This window comes from Procambarus clarkii, chromosome 48, assembly GCF_040958095.1.
Source record: "Procambarus clarkii isolate CNS0578487 chromosome 48, FALCON_Pclarkii_2.0, whole genome shotgun sequence".
NCBI lineage: Eukaryota > Metazoa > Arthropoda > Malacostraca > Decapoda > Cambaridae > Procambarus > Procambarus clarkii.
The window spans coordinates 36,524,187-36,552,164 of NC_091197.1; the positions used below are offsets into that span (position 1 = coordinate 36,524,187).

General features: G+C 47.5%; 1 protein-coding gene across 5 annotated transcripts in view; it reads right to left on the reverse strand.

Annotated features, from left to right (window-relative positions):
* Nucleotides 1–206: 206 nt before the first annotated feature.
* LOC138350935 (uncharacterized) overlaps nt 207–27,978 on the reverse strand; it is a 52,217-nt gene continuing 24,445 nt past the window's right edge. For 3 of the 5 annotated variants that reach the window (XR_011222305.1, XR_011222304.1, XR_011222306.1), the window contains exons 2-4: nt 25,808–26,021; nt 11,932–12,047; nt 364–463 (exon numbers count right to left, since the gene is read on the reverse strand). Coding sequence is in view for 1 of the 5 variants with exons in the window: in XM_069302390.1 (XP_069158491.1) it covers nt 224–463; nt 11,932–12,047; nt 25,808–26,021 (570 nt within the window). In the remaining 4 variants the exon portion in view is untranslated. Of the gene's footprint in view, nt 464–11,931; nt 12,048–25,807; nt 26,022–27,978 lie in introns of all 5 variants that reach the window. The other 2 variants (XM_069302390.1, XR_011222303.1) reach the window with 2 other exon arrangements.

Below are 27,978 nucleotides of genomic sequence, written 5' to 3' on the forward strand. Positions count from 1 at the left end.
TGAGGCTGGATGTCAAAAAACGCGAAAAAACGCCGACCGGAGGGAGGGAGGGATGCCGGGGAGCCTCCGGTACTCACCCAGAAAATGGTGTTTCATTACATTCAACACTGGTTTTCTGGGGGGGAGCCCCTACTGCTCCCTAAAGCCCCTTCGGCTCCCCGGAGCTACCTACCCAAAGACAAAAAAAAGAGGGACTTACCCGGGAGGCAGTCGGCACTTGCTTTTAACTCAAAGTTGAGACAACTGACTGCAACCGTCGACTAGGCCCAGGAACACTAACCAGGTAGAGCGCAGCCAGGACCCTGTTCAACTGCCAAAAACTCCGTGCCCAAATGTCAGCCCAAGACATGTTACTGAAGACGGCAGCAAGCGCAGCAAACTTACGAATGCCGTGGGGTATGGTGATAGACTGCAGGGTGGCTGGACCGAATAACCCCTGCGGACGACCTGGGAGACCCGAACCCTGGAATAGGGAAGAAGGGAAACTAGATCAGCCTAAAAATGTCACTGGACACAGAAGCCATGGCGTGCAAATAACGGCTGAGAGCTGCAAACGTACTTAACACATGATGCACCCCTGGCCTAGCCAATTAAATGCAAGGACCAAAGGATTCCTCCGGAAAGCAGCAGTCTCATTCTTCGCCAAAACAGGAGGCGGCTGTGACCAAACAAACCTATCACCGGGGCAAAAGAGCAGAAACCCCCCCTGAGCTGGTGGAAAGCACGAAGCTCCCCAACCCAATCCCCCAAGAGGCCAATGCCAACAGGAAAAAGAGCCTTGGAGAAACAGTCTGGAATCGAAGAGGCCACTTCAAACAGAGGAAGCGAGAGATAAGAGAGCACCCAATCCATAGACCAAGATGGCTCGGGTAGAGCATGAGCAGGTCAGAGATGAAAAAACGCACGAGACAGCTTGCGAAATGGTGCAGAAGTAACATCAACGGCGAATGCAAGCTGCAGCGGCTCCACCAGTGCCGCACGATATGAGGCAACAGAATTCGGCATAAGATGAGTCCTGAAAACACTACGAGAGAACGGACAAGACAACCCTACCAGAAACCGAAGTCAACCGAAGTCAACGAAATCTCACCTGATCAGTGAGTACTGCTCAGTGCTCATTTCCCCTTACAGAGCAAGAGAGATTGCTGAAATAGAGGGACTACAGAGAACATATACGGCATACATAGACGCGATAAAGCACGTGAATTATTGGGATCGTCTCAAAGCTCTCCAAATGTACTCCCTAGAAAAGAGACGAGAGAGAGATATCAAATAATATACACATGGAAAATACTGGAGGGCCACCGTCAGTGCCACGCAAGTGTGCGGGATCGACAGAACGTATGCCAAGCCTCCAACAAAAACATACAAACATGCTTTCTCAAAACCCAAATGTCGAGTACACAATGTGTCAACTTTGTGAAAGAGAAAACATGCACTCTCTTGAACATTATATTGTAGAATGTCCCATACTGACTGACTTTCGCCCTCCTGGGCTAAGGTATGCTGAACTCTGTAATTACTATATGAGTACTGGAACACTTGATGATATATTGAACTTGTATCCAAGATTGACCATGTAATATATCAATCATACAATGTATATATATGATGTAACTATATAACCTGAGCTTGTAAAAGCACCTTCATCACCTTCAGTGATTAAGTGCTTAATTGCACACTAGTGTCTTTATCAGCTATCTGACCCTGTCAGAGTAAATGAGACAAATGTATGTGAATGCATGTGTGTGTGTGTGTGTGTATATATGTATGTATATGTGTGTGTGTGTGTGTGTATGTATATGTATGGGTATAAAAAATATATGGAAGCTGATCAGAATTACATTTCACCTTTGTGAATGTACATTAATGACACTATGTAAAAGACACATCTAACACTTTATGTAGGGCATACGTAAATCTGTGTATCTATGTATTTACGTATGTAGGTTAGCTTAGCATTTTAAAAGCATCAAATCACCTTCTGTGGTTGAGTGTTCAATAAACCCTTGAACTATATGTTTAACACTTCTCTAACCCTGTCCATGGAGGACAGAAGAAAATGTATATATGCTGGTTAGCATTGTAAATGTGAAATGTGTAAATGTGTGGTAGAAAAAAAAAAAAAAACATAGGGCAGTCCGCTAGCCAGGACGACTCCAGAACCGCATACCAAACCCAGTAGGGAAACAAAGACCCAAATATGAATGAAGACGGATTCATGATGGAGGCGTAATCCGGGTCGTGCAGGAGGTAAGCGCAAGGGTGTTCCGCACCTCATGAGGTGGGATGTGGAACCCGAAAACCTCTGGAAAAACAGGACTGACGCACCCAAAGGGACACGGAACTGAACCAGGGTAGGGGCAGACACTAAATCCAACTCGTATGCAGAGTGGCAGGAGGGGGGGGGGTGATTAAAAAAAAGCCCACTCCTTGTAACAGCAAGTCCCGTTCCAAGGGAACAAAAACGCAAGCGGGGTCAAACAGGGCCCAAGGCCCCCAAGTCAACCCCTCCCCAGCCCCAGGAACCTCCACAGCAGGACCCGGGGCTGAGTCATCTTCCAAATCCCCGGCCTGAAAAGAAAAGGCTGGTGCAGCCATAAAAGCCGGAAGGAAGGGGATCCATTGGTCAGACCTCTGGGCCCACTAGTCAGGACTCTGGGTCGAAGGTGTCACTGACCCAGCAGCCAGCATGACGGAGGCAGAATTGGTGAGAGTCACCCAGAGACAAGGGGACAGAGCAACCCTCAAACTCGCACAAAGCAAAAGGGGATCCAGGGGTGGCTTCCATCGAACCTCTCGCGTCCCTCGCGGGGTTCGCAGGGTCCGGAGATGGAACTTACATCGGGAAACCCTCGGCAGGGTACTATTAACTGGCACCCAAGTCTACCAAGAAAACTGATAAAAGCTGAACCCCCTAGGACGTGTTCACTCATGGGAGCCTAGCAGGGGACCACGAGGAGCAATAGGGGTAACCAAAACCTAAGGCAGAACCCCTCCACCAGGCAAGAAAACAATAGCAAGAGAAAAAACCCCGCAAGAGGACAACGTACCCAGGTGGAACAGAGTTAGTCGCTATGGGAGGTGAAAACTAGCTGCGCAGTACTCTGTGCTCCTATTAGTGCTACTCCTACTCCTTACCCAAAGGAAAACAAGGGTGCATGAAACACCCCAGAACACTAACGGCGGTTGATCACCGAGCAGTAAAAGGCCAAGCAGAGATAGATCCCTAGGTGCCTTGTGTTAGGTGGCCCAAAGCCCCAAGGGCAGTACTTACAGGGCACCTAAGGAAGGTGACCTTAGGCGCAAACAGCCCGAGTACTGGAGAGATTACTCTTGGGTTGCGCACCACCAGAGAACAGCACTACATCACAAGGCACAGAGCTGGAGGACAGAAAAGCAGAAGCCAGAGTCACATGACCATTTGGCAATCACATCAGCCAAGAACTGGACATGTGGAGGGTTTAATTTGGGGCGCTTACCTTTCTGGGTGCCTCACCCGGTTGATGGCAGACACAGAATGCTTTCAACTACACGGGAGGTTTCTATAGGTCACTACCCCTCGTGCCTCTTCTGAGAGGGCCAGGTTCTAGCTCATGGTCCCTGACAGGCCTAGAACTCCATTCACATTGACTGATGCCAAAGTCTAATACTGTTATATTGAGGTTATCTTGAGATGATTTCAGGGCTTTTTAGTGTCCCCGGCCCGGTCCTCGACCAGGCCTCCAACCCCAGGAAGCAGCCCGTGACAGCTGACTAACACCCAGGTACCTATTTTACTGCTAGGTAACAGGGGCATAGGGTGAAAGAAACTCTGCCCATTGTTTCTCACCGGCTCCTGGGATCAAACCCAGGACCACAGGATCACAAGTCCAGCGTGCTGTCCGCTCGGCCGACCGGCTCCCAAGTGTACAGTGGTACCTCGGTTTAAGAGTAATCCGTTCCTGAAGACAGCTCGTAACCCGAAAACACGTAACCCGAAGCTAATTTCCCCATAAAAAAAATGGGAAATGAATTAATCCATTCCTGACTACCCAAAAACCTCACTTCAAACTAAATTTTATACCTAATTCATCTAAATCTACACTACAAAACTATGTTCAAGTTATTACTTACCATTGCTGATGACTGCTCTTGGTGTATGAAGATAGTGAGGAGGGGGAGGATGAGAGGTGTTACTGTTTGGAAGGGGAGCCCCCATCCATTGTAACATCAGGCAGTGAGGACTTCTCTGGTGTGCACTCTCCGGCATTTCTTGCCTGCATACCACTAGGACCTGCTTGTGGCTCACTGCTTGCTTGTCTTACTAACAATCTGTCTAAAGACACTTGTTTTTCCCTACATTTTAACACTTGTCTGTAGTAAGACATCACATTGTCATTTAAAAGGTCAATGCAACGGCCTGCTACAGCTTTATCTGGGCGAGTTTTTTCAGCAAAACTTTGCAGTTCTTCCCATACTTCACATATTTTCTTAACCTTTAACATGCTAGGGGTATAATATCCTTTCTTCCCCACAGGCGCATGTAATTTTGAAAAAAAAAAAATTATTTTTTCTTCCTAACCTGTTAATTTGTGTTCACTGATCAGGGGAAAATTAATAAAAAAATTGTAAGTGCCATATATTGCCCGCTATAGGGCGGGAAAGTCTGCCAAAAAATAGGCGCTGACTCAGCGTGTGTCCCAGGCGGTCTGTTGCTCGCCAGCTGTCAGGCCGGAGTTGCCACAAAGAGATAACTACCTAACTATTTCAATGTCTCTGATTGATTTTTCATAGTTTTTTTGCTGTAATATTATTTAATAGTGTGTAGTTTGATATATTTATATAATAAAATGAGTGAATCATTGCTGTACTCAAAAATATGGTGTGCATATTGTTGATTCAATTATGTTCATCAATCAGTCAACAAATACTTTGTCAGTTATTACACTATAAGTACAGGTTATATATAAGTATCTGCATGTTTTGTTCACTATAACGAACCACTAAGTAGCTATTATGAGTCAAAAAGTAATGAGGAGTGACTGCCGTGTACCAGCCAGCCACTCCTGCCCTCCCTCAAGTCATCTGACTCACCCACATTCTCCTCCCACAATACTGTTTTTGCTATAATTCACTATATACAGACGTTATATATAAGTATCTACATGTTTTGTTCACCATAACTGTACATCTAAGCTTGTATGGTGAGTAAAGGCACAAAGACGTAGGACCTCACACAGTCAGCTGATGGCTGCCGCCCTCAAGGCCAGACGCACTAATATTTCTCCTCCAACAATACTGTGTGGTGTTATTATGCTATATACAAACATTATATATAAATATCTACCTGTTTTATTCATCATACTTGTACAAATAAACTGGTATGATGCCCAAAGACCATCGTGGTAACCAGTAAACAACACCGTCGTCTGCACAGTGGCATCGTGCAGACGACGCCACCGCCCTCACCAAAATGGCAGTTCCCAACCTTCTCTTGTTGTTTATACCCTCTATACACACGTCATATATAAGTATCTACATTTGTGTTCACCATAGCGAACCACTAAGCTGGTACGGTGAGTGCAGTCAATAAAAGGTGGCCACACACAGTCAGAAGACATCGCCACCACTCTCCCTCCCACAGCATTACTCCTCCCTCCATGGCGTACAGCACTAATTATCACCACAATCCTGCTATTATCAGAACCCTGGTCAGTTTTATCAGTCAGGGGTCTTCTGTAATAATATCATCGCTACATAATAGCATGAACAAGTATATTTTGGTATTTTTAGGGGATGCTGTGGTCACAAGCTGAACAGCAGTGCTGTTAGCTCATGCTACATGCGTCAGGCTTGGTTGCTCACTCAATACTGAGACCAATAACACCCAGGAGTTTGGCCCACGATTTTTTTAAAAAATGACGTCTGTTTACAAGAGCCCTGATGAAGGTGTGGTGAACCCCGTGTATTCGCGGGCCGTTTAAATCTTGCGTAGTACTCCAACACGTCATATGACGTGATGCGCACTTTAAGGGTTAATGAAGAAGGGACATCCTCTACTGCCTCTACTCACAACTATTTTCTTCGGTTGAACCTTACCACTGGCTTTCTTGGGACCCATGGCGAGATATAATAACAACTTTTATGTTCAAATGGCCAAAAACCCGACAAAAAACTGTAAATCCTCATGAAGAATTCAGGTGGGATAGTTACTGGGCGCGAGGCCAGGGCAAACTGAACGGCGATCGCCGTGTCACCACACACTTGATCGGCCCGTACGCGTATCAACAAACTCGTAACCTAAGGCAACCCTCGTATCCCGATACAAATTTTCCGAGCAAATCCTGCTCGTAACCAGGGGCGCTCGTAAGCCGAGGTACCACTGTACTGTCTCCACTCGACTATCCGGACTATATGGGAAGGGCCCCCAGCCAGATTATCACATGTTCTGGATAATAGTACTTTTTTACCTCTTTGGGACCATTTCTGACAATTTTTATTCCACACGCATGATTTGAATTGACACACTAATTAGTGTGTGGGGCTGGTGCATGGGTGGTTAGCTGCTTAGCTGGTAGGTGGGCAGGGAAAGTGGGTGGGCAGGCAGGTGGGTGGGTGGGCAGGCAGGGATTGGTGGATTCAGGCAGGTGGGTTTTGGATGAGTGGATGGCAGGTAGATGGGCTTGGTGGGTGAGTGGGCAAGCAGGCAGGTGGGTGGGTGCATTGACAGGTGGGTCAGTGGGCATGCAGGCATGTGGGTAAACAGGTGGGTGGGCAGGGAAGTGGGTGAACAGGTGGGTGGGTGGGTTCAGCAGGCAGGTGGGTGTGCAGGTAGGTGGGTGAACAGGTGGGTGGATGGATTGACAGGTGGGTAAGTGGGCATGCAGGCAGGTGGGTAAACAGGTGGATGGGCAGGGAAGTGGGTAAATAGTGGGTGGGTGAACATGTGGGTAAATGGGTGTGCAGGCAGGTGGGTGGGCAGGGAAGTGGGTGGGCAGGGAAGTGGGTGAACAGGTGGGTAAGTGGCGAGACTGGAACAGAGACAGATGACACGCGTGATCTCCTGCCTGGTCACCCCCCCCCCCCCCCCTCATGCCAGCCTTCCCATCTCCCCTCCACATGTGTCAACAGACACGTGGGTGTTGACACACTGTATGTATGATGACTTTTAACATATGCGCCTTAAGTTCTGTTCAATCCCATTTTATTTTATTGTAAATATTTAAATGAATAAATAGCAAACCAAATACTGTACTGTACTGTTCATCTGTTATAGTGTTATTTAATTAATATTCGTAACTAGCTCTCCACAGCAATAAGAAAACAATATAATTCTTGCAACACCGCCAACGCCACCTTCCTTCGTTAGGCTTAAGCGAGTCCCATACACACCACAATAGTTTTTCCTCCCTGACCAACTCCCTTCCTCCCTTCCTGACCAACTCCCTTCCTCCCTTCCTGACCAACTCCCTTCCTCCCTTCCTGACCAACTCCCTTCCTCGCTTCCTGACCAACTCCCTCCCTCCCTTCCTGACCAACTCCCTTCCTCCCTTCCTGACCAACTCCCTCCCTCCCTTCCTGACCAACTCCCTTCCTCCCTTCCTGACCAACTCCCTCCCTCCCTTCCTGACCAACTCCCTTCCTCCCTTCCTGACCAACTCCCTTCCTCCCTTCCTGACCAACTCCCTCCCTCCCTTCCTGACCAACTCCCTCCCTCCCTTCCTGACCAACTCCCTTCCTCTCTTCCTGACCAACTCCCTTCCTGACCAACTCAGTTCCTCCCTTCCTGACCAACTCCCTCCCTCCCTTCCTGACCAACTCCCTTCCTGACCAACTCCCTTCCTCCCTTCCTGACCAACTCCCTTCCTCCCTTCCTGACCAACTCCCTTCCTCCCTTCCTGACCAACTCCCTTCCTCCCTTCCTGACCAACTCCCTTCCTCCCTTCCTGACCAACTCCCTTCCTGACCAACTCCCTCCCTCCCTTCCTGACCAACTCCCTCTCTCCTTTCCTGACCAACTCCCTTCCTCCCTTCCTGACCAACTCCCTTCCTGACCAACTCCCTCCCTCCCTTCCTGACCAACTCCCTTCCTCCCTCCCTGACCAACTCCCTTCCTGACCAACTCCCTCCCTCCCTTCCTGACCAACTCCCTCTCTCTCTTCCTGACCGTAATCCCCCAGGTGGTCCCTCCCAATGCTCCCCTCTCTCCCGACACCACCCACCCACCCTACCCCCTCCAACACCATGGCCTTGAGCCACAGCTGTACGGGATTAATACGGTACGGCCCACCAGCCCAGATTTTTAACCGGCCAAACCGGCTTTTATCCGGGTCCCATGGCCATTTTGGCCAGATATTGAGATAATTTTATCCGTTCACGATTTTAGCCGTATAAGGGCGTTTTCCGGATGTTTGAATCCCGGATAATCGCGGGGTTACAGTATATCCATATCAGCCTGGATAGTTCCGGGGAGCCAAAGGGGTTCTCTCCAGAAAACCCCAGAGAAGAAAACGAATGAGAAACAAAAAAAAATACTTGTGAAAAATTATATTCGCAGTAACTGCCGTCCCACGAGGTGGCGGGGTCAAGTGACCCTGAGCGCTCCATCACTCAGTGCCCATAATTTGTTACACTTCTCAGCTCCATCACGGCTGAAGTATGTCACATACAATATTTTTTTTAGTTTCTTGTGGTCAATGACTGTATTTTAACATAAGACTATAAAATAATTTTTTGCCGAAAATTTATTTTCGGCACACAGTGGGAATGTCATATTTTAAGGCCGAGTAGCACGGTGGTTAACCTTTAAACTGTGCATGGCGTATATATACGCCCTGAGTAACATGTCCCACAGTGCGTATGGCGTATATATACGCCATAGGGTGCCAGGCCCGATTCAAATGGCCCGCGGCTACACAGGGTTCACAGTAGCTTCCTCAGGGCTCTTGTAAATAGACGCCATTTTTTTTAAAAATCGTGGGCAATATTCTCAGGTGTGAGAGGCACAGTACTGTTGTAGCAACCAAGGCTGGCGCACGCAGCATGAGCGAACAGCATTGCTGTTCAGCTTGTGACCACAGCATCACCGAAAAATGTCAAAATAAATATATACTGTAATTGTTATTATTTAGCGATGACAATATTACAGATGACCCATGACTGTGATATAAATAACCAGGGTTGTGATAATAGGAGGATTGTTGTAATAATTAGCGCTGTGGGAGGAGTGATGCTGAGAGACGGAGGGAGACAGCATCGTTTACTGACTGTGTGGCTACCTGTTATTGTTTGCATTCACCATACCAGCTCAGTGGTTCTCTATGGTGAACACAAATGTAGATACTTATATATAATGTGTGTATTAGTGTAATAACAGCAAAAGGATTATGCTGGGAGGAGCCATATGGGTGACGGAGGTGACGTCGTCTGCACGATTTGTCTAGCTGTTTAGAGGGTGGCCACTATGCTCTTTGGGCGCACTACAAACTTAGGTGTACAGTTACGGTGCATAAAACATGTAGATACTTATATATAATATGTGTATATAAGGTAATAACACTGCAAACAGTATTGTTGGGGGAGAAAGTTTAGTGTGTGTGACCTTGAATGAGTGAGGGAGCCGCCATCTGTGTATAGCGATGACTCTTAGTGCCTGAACTAACTATATCAGCTTAGCTGTACAGTTGTGGTGAACAAAGTATATACATACTTATATATAATGTCTGTATATAGTGTAAAAACACCACAAATGGTGTTGTTGGGGAAGAAAGTTTAGTGCGTGTGTTGAGGGAGTGGCAGCGAGTGGCTGGCTGGTGTGTGGCGGTAACTCCTCGTTGCTTTTCGACTCTCAATACCAACTTAGTGGTTTGTTATGGTGACCAAAACATGCAGATACTTATATATAAACTGTGTATAGAGTGTAATAGCAGCAAAACTATTTGTTTATTGTTTTATAAACATAATATTTGAATCACTAATATGCACATCATACTTTTGAGTATAGCGATTATTCACCACTTTTATTATATAAATATATTACAATACACACTATTGAATAATATTACTGCAAAAAAACTAAGAAAAAATCAATCAGAGACATTGAAACAATTAGGTAATAATATCTTTGTGGCAACTCCCACCTGTCAGCGCGGGTGACGCTGACCGGGTCTGACGACCGCTCTGTCAACGCCCACTTTTTGCCAGACTTCCTCGGTCAATTGCGCCCAAAATATGTCGCCTACGATTCCCCCCCCCCCCCCCCCTGTGCTCAGGGGACACAAATTAACATGTTTAGAAGACGAAAAAAAAAAATTTGAATTTATTTTTCTTGCGCACAGGCGTGTAAATGTCCCTAGGGCCCCTGAGCAGTGTAAGGGTGAAATGCAAAGTGCTCATAGGCCATTGCTCTCTGCGCCTCTCTGGAGGGGCCAGGTTCTAGCTCTGGTCCATAGTAGGCAATAAGAACTCTGCGACTTAAGAGCCCAACTAATTTAGCACTGTATTAGTGGGATAGCTTCAGAGGACTCCCCACAGAAATGAGTAGTATTCTATAGAAAATATATTTTTAAGTTAAAATTTTTGGGTGTGTGGAACAGATGAATTTAATTTACATTATTTCTTATGGAAAATTTGATTTAGCAATTACCTAAGTGTAGTTACAGGATGAGAGCTACGCTCGTGGTGTCCCGTCTTCCCAGCACTCTTTGTCATATAACGCTTTGAAACTACTGACAGTCTTGGCCTCCACCACCTTCTCACCTAACTTGTTCCAACCGTCTACCACTGTTTGCGAAAGTGAATTTTCTTATATTTCTTCGGCATCTGTGTTTAGCTAGTTTATATCTATGACCTCTTGTTCTTAAAGTTCCAGGTCTCAGGAAATGTTATAGTGTACAAATATTTGTGTTACGATGCATGTCTTGAAACAGATTAAATTCTTTCACTGGTTCGAATGTATTAGAAGGGAAAACAAATATTTTTTTTTACTTTATCATGCACACCAGAGTATTTCCTGGAAACACAAACCAAAACAGTCTCTATTTTCCGCTTGTTACAACTTGTAATAAAGTTGTTACATCTTGGCTTAACGTGTTTATGACGTATTAGAACATTGTTACAACTTGCTATATTGGTTGTTATAACCGGTTAGGTGGTGTTAAAACTTGTTCGAACATTGTATCAACGTCGTAGTTTCGGTGTGTGTTTGGCGGCTTGTCTCGTAAACCGTGGGGGGGGGGCACAACCCAGGGGTTAATGACTCTCAAGGCCCTGATACGACTTGAACGTGTGGAGTTAGAGCAATTAGTAACAGAGAGCCACTGTGGAGCCCGCCCAGAAAAATGCACATGATGCTAAGAAACAACAAGCACAGGCCCCCTACATAGGCAAAGGATAAAAACTGACAGGAAAGCTACGACTGTGATGACTTATGAAGCATGAAAAGCAGTGAGGCACCTGGAACAAGTTGCACCAAGTAGGTGACTGACTAGGGCAGCCTGCTGGGATCCAGAGTTGCCAGGGCTGCCATATGATGGTGCATAAGTATTGTTAACTAGCTGTTGTTTCTGGACAATAAGTGTGTACATAGTTTGTGTTAAGGTCACTAATGTTTTTCACCAGTTGCTTGGTGCAATTTATATTTCTGGAGGTTTTCCTTATGATATGCATTGATCTACGTATTCGTTATTGAGGGGCTAGAGTCTGAAATGGGATTTTGATAGGCGTTGATGATTCTCAAGAGTTTCGTATAGTGCTTAAGGCTCAGAGGTATCCAGGTGGTTAACTCAGGGGGCCAATGATAGAATTCTCTCCCAGAAAAGCTTGATGCACCAATGAATGTAAGCTACTGGGCAGCTACTTTGATATTACATAAAAAGGACCACATTACAGTACAAGAAAACTAATTTAGTTAAAATAGCTATTTTTGTACAAATATATTAATATGACAACCTCCTCAAGAGATGTAGTTATGCCCAATGATGGTAGACTGTGGTCCTGTACAGCTGCCATGAAGGACAACAGGTCAGAGGAAGATGCTTCCCATTCTTCAGACGAGTAGGTGTAGTCTGAAAAAGTGATAATTCAAATAGCACATATACGAAGAAACCAGAAATCTGATTCTTCACCCTTCTGAATCAAACTTTGAATAAATTTACCATATTTGTTAGAACTGGTTTGATATTTTGATGCATTGAGCTATGCTTGAGGGAAGTTTGACCTGTTATAAGAAGAGGTGAACCTGAGTGCAAATGGCTAATCATTGGGAGGCATTTTGTAACTGGTTAAAAACATCCTATATTACATTATAATTTGGTTGCAGAAAAGTAATGGTTGGGAATGGATCAATTTCCAACCCCACCTCAAAACAAAAATTACCATTTAATTCAGAACAGTAGCTATTTTGTTGATGAATGAAATACTTTATATACAACTAACAAATGATGACCAATGAACATTTTATCAGAAAGAATTTCTATCTCTTCCAGTGCTCAGTTTACCTTTCAACATTCTTCACCCTTTCTGTAATCTAAATATGGAGCAAGCAAGTCAAGTTTCAATTAAACTCCTAATCAGTTGGTTACTGAGTTGTGCCTGAGTCATGTTACTGATTGCCTGACTATGGGTGAGGGTGTAACCTATGGGTGAGGGTGTAACCTATGGGTGAGGGTGTAACCTATGGGTAAGGGTGTAGACCATGGGTGAGGGTGTAGACCATGGGTGAGGGTGTAGACCATGGGTGAGAGGTGTAGACCATGGGTTAGGGTGTAGATTATAGGTGAGGGTGTAGACCATGGGTGAGAGGTGTAGACCATGAGTGAGGGTGTAGACCATGAGTGAGGGTGTAGATTATGGGTGAGGGTGAAGACCATGGGTGAGGGTGTAGACCATTGGTGAGGGTGTACACCACGGGTGAGGGTGTAGAGAATAGGTGGGGGTGTAGACCATGGGTAAGGGTGTAGACCATGGGTGAGAAGTGTAGACCATGGGTTAGGGGTGTAGATTATGAGGGTGTAGACTATGGGTGAAGGTGTAGACTATGGGTGAGGGTGTAGATTATAGGTGATGGTGTAGACCATCGGTGAGGATGTCGACCATGGGTGAGGATGTCGACCATGGGTGAGGGTGTGGACCATGGGTGAGGGTGTAGACCATGGGTGAGGGTGTAGATCATGGGTGAGGGTGTAGACCATGGGTAAGGGTTTAGACCATGGGTGAGGGTGTAGACCATGGGTGAGGGTGTAGACCATGGGTGAGGGTGTAGACCATGGGTGAGGGTGTAGACCATGAGTGAGGGTGTAGACCATGGGTGAGGATGTCGACCATGGGTGAGGGTGTAGACCATGTGTGAGGGTGTAGACTATGGGTGAGGGGTGTAGACCATGGGTGAGGCTGTAGACCATGGGTGAGGGTGTAGACCATAAGTGAGGGTGTAGATTATGGGTGAGGGTGTAGACCATGGGTGAGGATGTCAACCATGGGTGAGGGTGAAGACCATGGGTGAGGGTGTAGACCATGGGTGAGGGGTGTAGACTATGGGTGAGGGTGTAGACCATGGGTGAGGGTGTAGACCATGGGTGAGGGTGTAGACCATGAGTGAGGGTATAAACCATGGGTGAGGGTGTAGACTATGGGTGAGGGGTGTAGACCATGGGTGAGGGTGTAGACCATGGGTGAGGGTGTAGACCATGAGTGAGGGTATAAACCATGGGTGAGGGTGTAGACTATGGGTGAGGGGTGTAGACCATGGGTGAGGGGTGTAGACCATGGTCTACACCCCTCACCCATGGTCTACACCCCTCACCCATGGTCTACACCCCTCATCTGAGTGTTATAGAAATGATTTTAGTTGACACATGTGTTCCCTGAAATTTTTTGAAAATGTTAAAAATTCGTTGCATAATACGTTCTGTATATTTTTTCTCCATTTCTATTTAGGGTGTGATGCTGAAACTTGGACCAGTTGCAGCTCCTTCTATAACCATTCCATGATTAAATTTTCAAAAAAATCGGAACATTTTTTATTTTCCGTGATTAGACCCCCTTCAATGAGTTTGTGATCCGAGTATGTGGTATCTGATATCGTAATGTCTCTGATAATGTCTTCATTGTTCGTAAAGACCAGATCTAGAATATTTTCATTTCTCGTTGGCTCCGATATCTGCTGATTGAGTTAAAATTTGTCACAGAATCTAAGTAGTTCTCTAATCTGTGGTTGGTTAGGTCCTGATAGATTTCATGGTAAAATATTATTGTTTGCTATTTTCCACCTGAGACTAGGCAAGTTGAAGTCACCTAGGAAGATAATATCAGGTATCGGGTTCTCCAAATTATCAAGGCTATTCTCTATTTTGCTTATCTGTTCTGTGAATTCCTCAGCCGTTGCATCTGGCGGTTTGTATATTAGAATAATCACTAAATTTATTTTCTCTATTTTTAATCCCAGTACCTCTACCACCTCATTTGTAACGTTTAGGAGCTCCGAGCATACAAGGTCTTCCCTAATATACAGACCCACTCCTCCATGTGACCTAATTTTCCTATCACACCTGTATAGGTTATATCCTGGAATCCAGATCTCACTGTCCAACAGTTCCCCTGCATGGGTTTCTGTGAAAGCTCTAAATACTGCATTTGACTCCGTGAGGAGGCCATTTATGAACTGTACTTTGTTGTTTGTTCTTGTTTTCAGTCCTTGTATGTTGGCAAAGATGAATGAGGTTACTCTATTAGTGATAGTTTGAATGGAAGACTTTTTCGGCAAGCCCATTATTCATGGACATAATGAGTTTGTTCTGACCAGTACTGATTGTTGTAGGGCAGTTGTCTGTCGTAGTTGTAGTTCCCTTTCGGTGGGTAATTGTATCTGTAATTCTGGAATGCAAGTGGATCTGGCATCCAGTTCCATACACTCTCCATGCTGCTCCTTTTGAATTCTCTGCCAGTCTGGTATAAAAAATTTATAGAGTTTCCTCCAAATTCATTATCCTGCTTGCCACTCTTTATGTAGCGTTCCGTGCCTTTCACGTGAAAGTGTGGGCAGCTGAGGTCATAGCATTTTCTGTCCTCCAGTGAGGTTTGGCACATGTCAGGATGGAAAAACTTACATATTGATCCAAATTGACACTCACCTTTCCTAAGCATATTTAAACATTTTTTGGGATGTTGGTAACTGCATTCTAATCCTTTCTTATTACCAGCATATCTATGTCTGCATATGCCTCCCATGTATAATAATCTACACCCTCACCCATAGTCTACACCCTTACCCATAGTCTACACCCTCACCCATAGTCAACACCCCTCACCCATGGTCTACACCATCACCCTCAGTCTACACCCCTCACCCATGGTCTACACCCTCACCCATGGTCTACACCCCTTACCCATGGTCTACACCCTCACCCATGGTCTAAATTACATGTTTTAAATCTATTGTTTTAATATACTAAATAATCATGTTTAAATTACATGGGTGTAGACCATGTGTGAGGGTGTAGACCATGGGTGGGAGTGTAGACCATGGGTGAGGGTGTAGACCATGGGTGAGGGGTGTAGACCATGGGTGAGGGTGTGTACCATGGGTGAGGGTGTAGACCATGAGTGTGGAGTGTAGACCATGGGTGAGGGTGTAGACCATGGGTGAGGGTGTAGACTATGTGTGAGGGTGTAGAACATGGGTGTGGGTGTAGACCAAGGGAAAGGGCATAGACCATGAGTGAGGGGTGTAGACCATGGGTGACAGTGTAGACCATGGTTGAGGGGTGTAGACCATAGGTGAGGGTGTAGACCATGGGTGACGGAGTAGACCATGGGTGAGGGGTGTAGACCATGGGTGAGGGGTGTAGACTATGGGTGAGGTGTGCAGACTATGGGTGAGAGTGTAGACCATCGGTGAGGGGTGTAGACCATGAGTGAAGGTGAAGACCATGGGTGAGGGGTGTGGACCATGGGTGAGGGTATAGACCATGGGTGAGGGTATAGACCATGGGTGAGGGTGCAGACCATGGGTGAGGGTGTAGAGCATGGGTGAGGAGTGTAGACCTTGGGTGAGGGTGCAGACCATGGGTGAGGGTGTAGACCATGGGTGAGGGTGTAGACCATGGGTGAGGGGTGTAGACCATGGGTGAGGGTGTAGACCATGGGTGAGGGGTGTAGACCATGGGTGAGCATGTAGACCATGGGGTGAGGGTGTACACCATCGGTGAGGGGTGTAGACCATGGGTGATGGTGTAGACCATAGGTGAAGGGTCTAGATTATTGGTGAGGGTGTAGATTATGAGTAAGGGTGTGGACCATGAGTGAAGGTGAAGACCATGGGTGAGGGGTGTGGACCATGGGTGAGGGTGAAGACCATGGGTGAGGGTGTAGACCATGGGTGAGGGTGTAGACCATGGGTGAGGGAGTAGACCATGAGTGAAGGTGAAGACCATGGGTGAGGGTGTAGACCATGGGTGAGGGTGTAGACTATGGGTGAGGGAGTAGACCATGAGTGAAGATGTAGAACATGGGTGAGGGGTGTGGACCATGTGTGCGGGTGTGGACCATGGGTGAGGGTGTAGACCATGGGTGAGGGTGTAGACCATGGGTGAGGGTATAGACCATGGGTGAGGGTGTAGACCATGGGTGAGGGTGTAGACCATGGGTGAGGGTGTAGACCATAGGTGACAGTGTAGACCATGGGTAAGTGGTGTAGACCATGGGTTAGGGGTGTAGACCATGGGTGAGGGGTGTAGACCATGGGTTAGGGGTGTAGACCATGGGTGAGGGGTGTAGACCATGGGTGAGGGTGTAGACCATGGGTAAGCGGTGTAGACCATGGGTGAGGGGTGTAGACCATGGGTGAGGGTGTAGACTATGGGTGAGAGTGTAGACCATAGGTGAGGGTGCAGACCATGGGTGAGGGCGTAGACCATGGGTGAGGGTGTAGATCAAGGGTGACCATGTAGACCATGGGTGACGGTGTAGACCATGGGTGAGGGTGTAGACCATGGGTGAGGGGTGTAGAATATGGGTGAGGGGTGTAGACTATGGGTGAGGGTGTGGACAATGAGTGACGAATGTAAACCATGGATGAGGGGTGTAGACCATGTGTGAGGGTGTAGACCATGGGTGGGGGTGTAGACCATGGGTAAGGGCATAGACCATGGGTGAGGGGTGTAGACCATGGGTGACAGTGTAGACCATGGGTGAGGGGTGTAGACCATGTGTGAGGGTGTAGACCATGGGTGGGGGTGTAGACCATGGGTAAGGGCATAGACCATGGGTGAGGGGTGTAGACCATGGGTGACGGTGTAGACCATGGGTGAGGGGTGTAGACCATGTGTGAGGGTGTAGACCATGGGTGGGGGTGTAGACCATGGGTAAGGGCATAGACCATGGGTGAGGGGTGTAGACCATGGGTGACGGTGTAGACCATGGGTGACGGTGTAGACCATAGGTGAGGGTGTAGACCATAGGTGACGGCGTAGACCATGGGTGAGGGGTGTAGACTATGGGTGAGAGTGTAGACCATAGGTGAGGGTGCAGACCATGGGTGAGGGCGTAGACCATGGGTGAGGGGTGTAGACCATGGGTGAGGGTGTAGATCAAGGGTGACCATGTAGACCATGGGTGATGGTGTAGACCATGGGTGAGGGTGTGAACCATGGGTGAGGGGTGTAGACCATGGGTGAGGGTGTAGACCATGGGTGAGTGGTGTAGACCATGGGTGAGGGGTGTAGACCATGGGTGAGGGTGTAGACCATGGGTGAGGGGTGTAGACCATGGGTGAGGGGTGTAGACCATGGGTGAGGGTGTAGACCATGGGTGAGGGGTGTAGACTATGGGTGAGGGTGTAGATTATTGGTGAGGGTGTAGATTATGGTTGAGGGTGTAGACCATGGGTGAGGGTGTAGACCATGGGTGAGGGGTGTAGACTATGGGTGAGGGTGTAGATTATGGTTGAGGGTGTAGACCATGGGTGAGGGTGTAGACCATGGGTGAGGGGTGTAGACTATGGGTGAGTGGTGTAGACCATGGGTGAGGGTGTAGACCATGGGTGATGGTGTAGACCATGGGTGAGGGGTGTAGACTATGGGTGAGGGTGTAGACAATGGGTAAGGGTGTGGACTATGGGTGAGGGTGTAGATTATTGGTGAGGGTGTAGATTATGGTTGAGGGTGTAGACCATGGGTGAGGGTGTAGACTATGGGTGAGGGGTGTAGACCATGGGTGCGGGGTGTAGACCATGGGTGAGGGTGAAGACCATGGGTGAGGGGTGTAGACCATGAGTGAGGGTGTAGATAATGGGTGAGGGGTGTAGACCATGGGTTAGGGGTGTAGACCATGGGTGAGGGGTGTAGACTATGGGTGAGGGGTGTAGACCATGGGTGAGGGTGTAGACCATGGGTGAGGGTGTAGACCATGGGTGAGGGGTGTAGACCATGGGTTAGGGGTGTAGACCATGGGTGAGGGGTGTAGACCATGGGTGAGGGTGTAAATTATGGGTGAGGGTGTAGAGTATGGGTGAGGGTGTAGATTATGGGTAAGGGTGTAGACAATTGTTGAAAGTGTAGACCATTAATGAGGGTGTAGACCATGGGAGAGAGGTGTAGACCATGGGTGAGGGTGTAGATTATGGGTGAGGGGTGTAGACTATGGGTGAGGTGTGTAGACTTTGGGTGAGAGTGTAGACCATAGGTGAGGGTGTAGACAATGGGTGAGGGTGTAGACCATGGGTGAGGGTGTAGACCATGGGTGAGGGTGTAGACCATGGGTGAGGGTGTAGACCATAGTTGAGGGGTGTAGACCATAGTTGAGGGGTGTAGACCATGGGTGAGGGTGTAGACCATAGGTGAGGGTGTAGACCATGGGTGAGGGTGTAGATAATGGGTGACGGTGTAAACTATGGGTGAGGGTGTAGATTATGGATGAGGGTGTAGACTATAAGTGAGGGTGTAGACTATAGGTGAGGGTGTAGACTATAAGTGAGGGTGTAGACTATAGGTGAGGGTGTAGATAATGGGTGATGGTGTAGACCATGGGTGAGGGTGTAGACTATGGGTGAGGGTGTAGACCATGGGTAAGGGGTATAGACCATGGGTGAGGGTGTAGACCATGGGTGAGGGGTGTAGACCATGGGTGAGGGTGTAGACCATGGGTGAGGGGTGTAGACCATAGGTGAGGGTGTGGACCATGTGTAAGGGTGTAGACCATGGGTGAGGGTGTAGACCATGGGAGAGGGTGTGGACCATGGGTGAGGGGTGTAGACCATGGGTGAGGGGTGTAGACCATGGGTGAGGGTGTAGACCATGGGTGAGGGGTGTAGACCATGGGTGAGGGTGTAGACCATGGGTGAGGGGTGTAGACCATGGGTGAGGGTGTAGACCATGGGTGAGGGGTGTAGACCATGGGTGAGGGTGTAGACCATGGGTGAGGGGTGTAGACCATGGGTGAGGGTGTAGACCATGGGTGAGGGTGTAGACCATGGGTGAGGGGTGTAGACCATAGGTGAGGGTGTGGACCATGTGTAAGGGTGTAGACCATGGGTGAGGGTGTAGACCATGGGTGAGGGTGTGGACCATGGGTGAGGGGTGTAGACCATGGGTGAGGGTGTAGACCATGGGTGAGGGTGTGGACCATGGGTGAGGGGTGTAGACCATGGGTGAGGGTGTAGACCATGGGTGAGGGGTGTAGACCATGGGTGAGGGTGTAGACCATGGGTGAGGGGTGTAGACCATGGGTGAGGGTGTAGACCATGGGTGAGGGGTGTAGACCATGGGTGAGGGTGTAGACCATGGGTGAGGGGTGTAGACCATGGGTGAGGGTGTAGACCATGGGTGAGGGGTGTAGACCATGGGTGAGGGTGTAGACCATGGGTGAGGGTGTAGACCATGGGTGAGGGGTGTAGACCATAGGTGAGGGTGTGGACCATGTGTAAGGGTGTAGACCATGGGTGAGGGTGTAGACCATGGGTGAGGGTGTAGACCATGGGTGAGGGTGTGGACCATGGGTGAGGGGTGTAGACCATGGGTGAGGGTGTAGACCATGGGTGAGGGGTGTAGACCATGGGTGAGGGTGTAGACCATGGGTGAGGGGTGTAGACCATAGGTGAGGGTGTGGACCATGTGTAAGGGTGTAGACCATGGGTGAGGGTGTAGACCATGGGTGAGGGTGTGGACCATGGGTGAGGGGTGTAGACCATGATCGAGGGTGTAGACCATGGGCGAGGGTGTGGACCATGGGTGAGGGTGTAGACCATGGGAGAGGGTGTGGATTATGGGTGAGGGATGTAGACCATGGGTGAGGGGTGTAGACCATGGGTGAAGGTGTAGACCATGGTTGAGGGTGTGGACCATGGGTGAGGGTGTAAACCATGGGTGAGGAGTATATATCATGGGTGAGGGTGTAGACCATGGGTGAGGGTGTAGACCATGGGTGAGGGTGTAGACCATGGGTGAGGGTGTAGACCATGGGTAAGGCATAGACCATGGGTGAGGGGTGTAGACCATGGGGTGATGGTGTAGACCATGGGTGATGGTGTAGACCATAGGTGAGGGTGTAGACCATGGGTGAGCGGTGTAGACCATGGGTGAGGGGTGTAGACCATGGGTGAGGGTGTAGACCATGGGTGAGGGTGTAGACCTTGGGTGATGGTGTAGACCATGGGTGAGGGGTGTAGACTATGGGTGAGGTGTAGACTATGGGTAAGGGTGTAGACTATGGGTGAGGGTGTAGATTATGGGTGAGAGTGTAGACTATGGGTGAGGGTGTAGATTATGGGTGAGGGTGTAGATTATGGGTGATGGTGTAGACCATGGGTGAGGGTGTAGACTATGGGTGAGGTGTGTAGACCATGGGTGAGGTGTGTAGACCATGGGTGAGGGGTGTAGACTATGGGTGAGTGTAGACCATGGGTGAGGGTGTAGACCATGGGTGAGGGTGTAGACCATGGGTGAGGGTGTAGACCATGGGTGAGGGTGTAGACTATGGGTGAGGGGTGTAGACCATGGGTGAGGGTGTGCTTGATACCTGCTTGATGGGGTTCTGGGAGTTCTTCTACTCCCGAAGCCCGGCCCGAGGCCAGGCTCAACTTGAGAGAGTTTGGTCCACCAGGCTGTTGCTTCGAGCGGCCCGCAGGGCCACATGCCCACCACAGCCAGGCTGATCCAGAACTTCTCGTAGAAAACAGTCCAGTTTTCTCTTGAAGATGTCAACGGTTGTTACGGCAATATTTCTTATAGTTGCTGGGAGGACGTTGAACAACCGCGGACCTCTGATGTTTATACAGTGTTCTCTGATTGTGCCTATGGCACCTCTGCTCTTCACTGGTTCAATCTTGCATTTTCTTCCATATCATACACTCCAGTACATTGTTATTTTACTGTATAGATTTGGGACCTGGCTCTCCAGTATTTTCCTTGTGTATATAATTAGGTATCTCTCTCATCTGCTTTCTAGAGAGTACATTTGGAGAGCTTTGAGACGATCCCAATAATTTAGGTGTTTTATCTCGTCTATGTGTGCCATATATGTTCTCTGTATTCCCTCTATTTCAGCAATCTCTCCTGCTCTTAAGGGGGAAGTGAGTACTGAGCAGTACTCAAGACGGGACAACAGAATTGACTTGAAGAGTACAACCATTGTGGTGGGATCTCTGGATTTGAAAGTTCTCGTAATCCATCCGATCATTTTTCTGGCTGACGCAATATTTGCTTGGTTATGCTCCCTAAACGTTAGATCGTTGGATATCATTATTTCCAAATCCTTGACATGCTGTTTTTCTACTATGGGAAGATTCGATTGTGTTTTGTACCCTGTATTATGTTTCTGATCCTCATTTTTGCTGTACCTGAGTACCTGAAATTTACCACTGTTAAACATCATGTTATTTTCTGCTGCCCAATCAAAAACTTTTTTGACATCTGCTTGTAATTTTTCAATGTCTTCAGCAGAGGTAATTTTCATGCTGATTTTTGTGTCATCTGGGAAGGATGACACGAAGCTGTGACGTGTATTTTTGTCTATATCTGATATGAGAATAAGGAACAGTAGCGGTGCAAGGACTGTACCTTGAGTTACAGAGCTTTTAACATCGCTTGGACTCGATTTTATTTGATAGACTGTTACTCTTTGTGTTCTGTTCGACAGGAAATTGAGTATCTAGTGTCCTACTTTTCCAGTTATTCCTATTGACCTCATTTTGTGACCTATCACCCCATGGTCACATTTGTTGAACACCTTTGCAAAGTTTGTGTATTCAACATCTGCATTTTGCATTTCTTCTAGAGCTTCTGTGATTTTGTCATAGTGTAATTACCTAAGTGTAGTTACAAGATGAGAGCTACGCTTGTGGTGTCCCGTCTTCCCAGTACTCTTTGTCATATAACGCTTTGAAACTACTGACAGTCTTGGCCTCCACCATCTTCTCACCTAACTTGTTCCAACCGTCTACCACTCTGTTTGCGAAAGTGAATTTTCTTATATTTCTTCGGCATCTGTGTTTAGCTAGTTTAAATCTATGACCTCTTGTTCTTAAAGTTCCAGGTCTCAGGAAATCTTCCCTATCGATTTTATTAATTCCTGTTACTATTTTGTATGTAGTGATCATATCACCTCTTTTCCTTCTGTCTTCTAGTTTTGGCATATTTAATACCTCTAACCTCTCCTCGTAGCTCTTGCCCTTCAGTTCTGGGAGCCACTTAGTAGTGTGTCTTTGCACCTTTTCCAGTTTGTTGATGTGCTTCTTAAGATATGGACACCACACAACTGCTGCATATTCTAGCTTTGGCCTAACAAAAGTCGTGAACAATTTCTTTAGTATATCGCCATCCATGTATTTAAAAGCAATTCTGAAGTTAGAAAGCGTGGCATAGGCTCCTCGCACAATATTCTTTATGTGGTCCTCAGGTGATAGTTTTCTATCTAGAACCACTAGTGGTTGAGTAACTGTGACAGACAGGATCTTCCCGCTCTAAATCCATGTTGTCCTGGGTTGTGCAACTCATTGTTTTCCATAAAACTAGAAATTTGATTCCAAATCGCTCTTTCAAGTCTTCCGAGTTTGTGGTAATATCTGTTATATTATCTGCAGCTTAAATGTCATTCATAAAGAAGCTGTCTGGGTCATCAACTTTCATGTTGTTTATTGGTGTGCTAAACATAGCCTCATACTAGCTTCTTAGAATTTCACTAATCTTTTTGTTGTCCTCTGAGTACATAGCTGAAGGTGAAGGTAAAGACCATGGGTGGGGGTGTAGACCATGGGTGAAGGGTGTAGACCATGGGTGAGGGGTGTAGACCATGGGTGAAGGGTGTAGACCATGGGTGAGGGGTGTAGACCATGGGTGAGGGGTGTAGACCATGGGTGAGGGTGTAGACCATGGGTGAGGGTGTAGACCATGGGTGAGGGTGTAGACCATGGGTGAGGGGTGAAGAGTATGGGCGAGGGTGTAGACAATAGGTGAGGGTGTAGACCATGGGTGAGGGTGTAGACCATGGGTGAGGGTGTAGACCATGGGTGAGGGTGTGGACCATGGGTGAGGGTGTGGACCATGGGTGAGGGGTGTAGAACATGGGTGAGGGGTGTAGACCATGGGTGAGGGTGCAGACCATGGGTGAGGGTGAAGACTGTGGGTGAAGGGTGTAGACTATGGGTGAGGGTGTAGACCATGGGTGAGGGTGTAGACCATGGGTGAGGGTGTAGACCATGGGTGAGGGTGTAGACCATGGGTGAGGGTGAAGACTGTGGGTGAGGGTGTAGACCATGGGTGAGGGTGTAGACCATGGGTGAGGGTGTAGACTATGGGTGAGGGTGTAGACCATGGGTGAGGGGTGTAGACCATAGGTGAGGGTGTAGACCATGGGTGAGGGTGTAGACCATGGGTGAGGGTGTAGACCATGGGTGAGGGTGTAGACTATGGGTGAGGGTGTAGACCATGGGTGAGGGTGAAGACCATGGGTGAGGGTGAAGACTGTGGGTGAAGGGTGTAGACTATGGGTGAGGGTGTAGACCATGGGTGAGGGTGTAGACCATGGGTGAGGGTGTAGACCATGGGTGAGGGGTGTAGACCATGGGTGAGGGTGTAGACCATGGGTGAGGGGTGTAGACCAAGGGTGAGGGTGTAGACCATAAGTGAGGGTGTAGACTATGGGTGAGGGTGTAGACCATGGGTGAGGGTGAAGACCGTGGGTGAGGGTGTAGACTATGGGTGAGGGTGTAGACCATGGGTGAGGGGTGTAGACCATGGGTGAGGGTATAGACCATGGGTGAGGGTGAAGAAAGTGGGTGAGGGTGTAGACCATGGGTGAGGGTGTAGACCATGGGCGAGGGTGTAAACCATGGGAGGATGTAGACCATGGGTGAGGATGTAGACTATGGGTGAGGGTGTAGACTATGGGTGAGGGTGTAGACTATGGGTAAGGGTGTAGACTATGGGTGAGGGTGTAGACTATGGGTGAGGATGTAGACTATGGGGGAGAGAGTTGACCATGGGTGAGGGTGTAGACCATGGGTGAGGGTGTAGACCATGGGTGAGGGTGTAGACTATGGGTGAGGGTGTAGACCATGGGCGAGGGTGTAAACCATGGAAGGATGTAGACCATGGGTGAGGATGTAGACTATGGGTGAGGATGTAGACTATGTGTGAGGATGTAGACTGAGTGAGGATGTAGACTATGGGTGAGGATGTAGACTATGGGTGAGGATGTAGACCATGGGTGAGGGTGTAGACCATGGGTGAGGGTGTAGACTATGGGTGAGGGTGTAGACTATGGGTGAGGGTGTAGACTATGGGTAAGGGTGTAGACTATGGGTGAGGATGTAGACTATGGGGGAGAGAGTTGACCATGGGTGAGGGTGTAGACCATGGGCGAGGGTGTAAACCATGGGAGGATGTAGACCATGGGTGAGGATGTAGACTATGGGTGAGGATGTAGACTATGTGTGAGGATGTAGACTATGAGTGAGGATGTAGACTATGGGTGAGGATGTAGACTATGGGTGAGGATGTAGACCATGGGTGAGGGTGTAGACCATGGGTGAGGGTGTAGACTATGGGTGAGGGTGTAGACTATGGGTGAGGGTGTAGACTATGGGTAAGGGTGTAGACTATGGGTGAGGGTGTAAATTACGGGTGAGGGAGTAGATTATGGGTAAGGGTGTAGACTATGGGTGAGGGTGTAGACTATGGGTGAGGGTGTAGACTATGGGTGAGGGTGTAGACTATGGGTGAGGATGTAGACTATGGGGGAGAGTTGACCATGGGTGAGGGTGTAGACCATGGGTGAGGGTGTAGACCATGGGTGAGGGTGTAGACTATGGGTGAGGGTGTAGACCATGGGCGAGGGTGTAAACCATGGGAGGATGTAGACCATGGGTGAGGATGTAGACTATGGGTGAGGATGTAGACTATGTGTGAGGATGTAGACTATGAGTGAGGATGTAGACTATGTGTGAGGATGTAGACTATGAGTGAGGATGTAGACTATGTGTGAGGATGTAGACTATGAGTGAGGATGTAGACTATGTGTGAGGATGTAGACTATGAGTGAGGATGTAGACTATGGGTGAGGATGTAGACTATGAGTGAGGATGTAGACTATGGGTGAGGATGTAGACTATGGGTGAGGATGTAGACTATGGGTGAGAATGTAGACTATGGGTGAGGATGTAGACTATGGGTGAGGTGTGTAGACTATAGGGAAGAGAGTAGGCTATTGGTGAGTATTGACCACAGGTGAGGGTGTAGACTAGTATTCTTCAACCTGTGGTCCGAGGACCATCTGGTGGTTTGAATCAATAACAATTCAATCCAAATTCGAATGCACTAATAAATTTAAAGTTTACCCATGTCGTCGAAAGTGAATGATGCAGAAGGTAAACACTGTAGTTTATCTTTAGGTAACTGTAGAAGATCATGTTGGAGTTGAGGTGACAGTAGGGTTTCCCAGTGATTGGATGTCAGATAATCCACCATATGGCATCCAGCCAGAGGAAGCCATGGAGCCAGAAATCTTGACACTTGCTTTAATGACCTATTCACATGGTCCAAAGAGGCCATCTGAAATAATGAAAATCATAAGCCTTTCAGAGTGCAGTACAGTAAAGTTAAGGGATTAAGTACAAGCCTAGCATACTCTACACTAAACCCTATACACAAAACATATCAAGAGGGAAACCAGGAGGAGGTATTTGGACTAAGCCTCCATCCATGGGGATTCTCAACTCTAAACTCTGGACGTTACCTCCAAATAAGGTTATATACACAGATATAAAGATTTACTGACATGATTAATAGTAGATGTTCATCATCATACTTTAAACTTGTGTCCCATTACCAGGCCATACTGCGTGAAATTTTGTATTTTGAAATTTCACTAAATATACTGGAATGGAAACTGTCAAACAAGATTTAATACAGTGGCAGTTCGATTAACGAACGGCTCTATCTACGAGCATTTCGAGTAACGAGCGAGCCACTCGCAGCAAATTTGTCTCTATTGATGAGATTCACCTCTATTAAAGAGCAAAACCACATGGTGCTTCCAAGCGTCTTGCTGGTTCTCGCAAATTCTCGGACGCCTCCGACGCCAGTGTTGTTATTGTATCGCGCACGACAAGCATCCCTCTGCATTTATTTGCTCTTTTCTTTGGTTTTTTGTGGTTTTGTGACTACAATTTGTAACACACAATGTCGCCAAAGAAGCTGCTTGCTAAAGATAGTGTTGTCAAGAGGAAGACACAATTACTGTGGATTTGAAGAAGGAAATTACAGCAAAGCAAGTGTGACTGATCTCACAAGGGAGTATGGCAGGTCCTCATCAACAATTACTCAATTACTCAAGCCATTAGTAAGGGGAGGAGGAGAAGGTAAGGGAGGATGCTGCCTCTTCCAGTGAGATCAGGGAAGTGTTGGGAATGTTTGAAAAGATGACCGCATTCTTGGAAAAGCTGCCCTGATAAAGCAGTGACAACCCGGTGTGTAAACATGTTTAATGACAATTTGCTGTCTCGTTTTAGGAACATCCTAAAATAAAGACAAAAGTAATTGTCAATAGATACGTTCTTTGAAAAATTAGAGAAAAGAAGAGCCAGCGAAAGTGAACCACAACCCAGTCTTAGTGGGGTGAAATTACCAAGAAGAGAGCCTGCCTGACTCAGGTGGATTCTCCTTCCACACCATAACCCCTCTCCTCCTTTCCACCTCCCCATCGTCTCCCTCAAGCCAGCAACGACTCTTCATAAGGTAAAGTAAACATGAAAACAGTACAACAAAACATTTATAATTACATGTGCAGTATTTTATTTACATTATAAAATGTCATACAAGTATGGATGTTTTTGGGAGTGGAACAGATTAAATTTATTTCCTTTATTTTAAATGGGAAAATTTGTTCTTAAGACAAGTTTTCCACATAACGAGCTCGGTGCCAGAATGGATTAAACTCATTAACACTTAAAGTGCACATCACATCATATGAAGTGTAAATCGTTTTACCAGTCAACTGCGCTTCACGTCATATGACGATTATGGGTACCGCGCACGATTTGAATGGCCCGCGGTGTAGCTGGGGGTCCCATACGCTGCCCAGGGGCTCTAGTAAACAGCGGCCATTTTGAAAAAAATTCCCGCTCACGAACTGAAGGCATGGGAGGCCTCAGTTTAGCGAGAGTCACCATGGCGAGCGCACGGTCAAACGCCTCACGGGCACGCACCACTCAATCTCTCACCCCAGAGCAAATAGGCCACGAATTATTCTCTGAAGGTGAAGAAAGTGTGTTTGATGATTCAGACAACGATGAGGATTATACACAGTTGTCGGGTGATAGTAGCAGCAGCAGTGAGAATGACAATGCTCGCCATGCCATGGCGAGGCCTCTACGCTCACCCATGCCTCCTCGGCCAGTTTCTACCCCAATTCTACCACGACCTCACAGTTCCTGTGGATATTTTCTGTTTGAGTGTGACGAGTCAGAGGGAGGTGACTCCTTTTCTGGGTTTAGTGACTCAGATCATA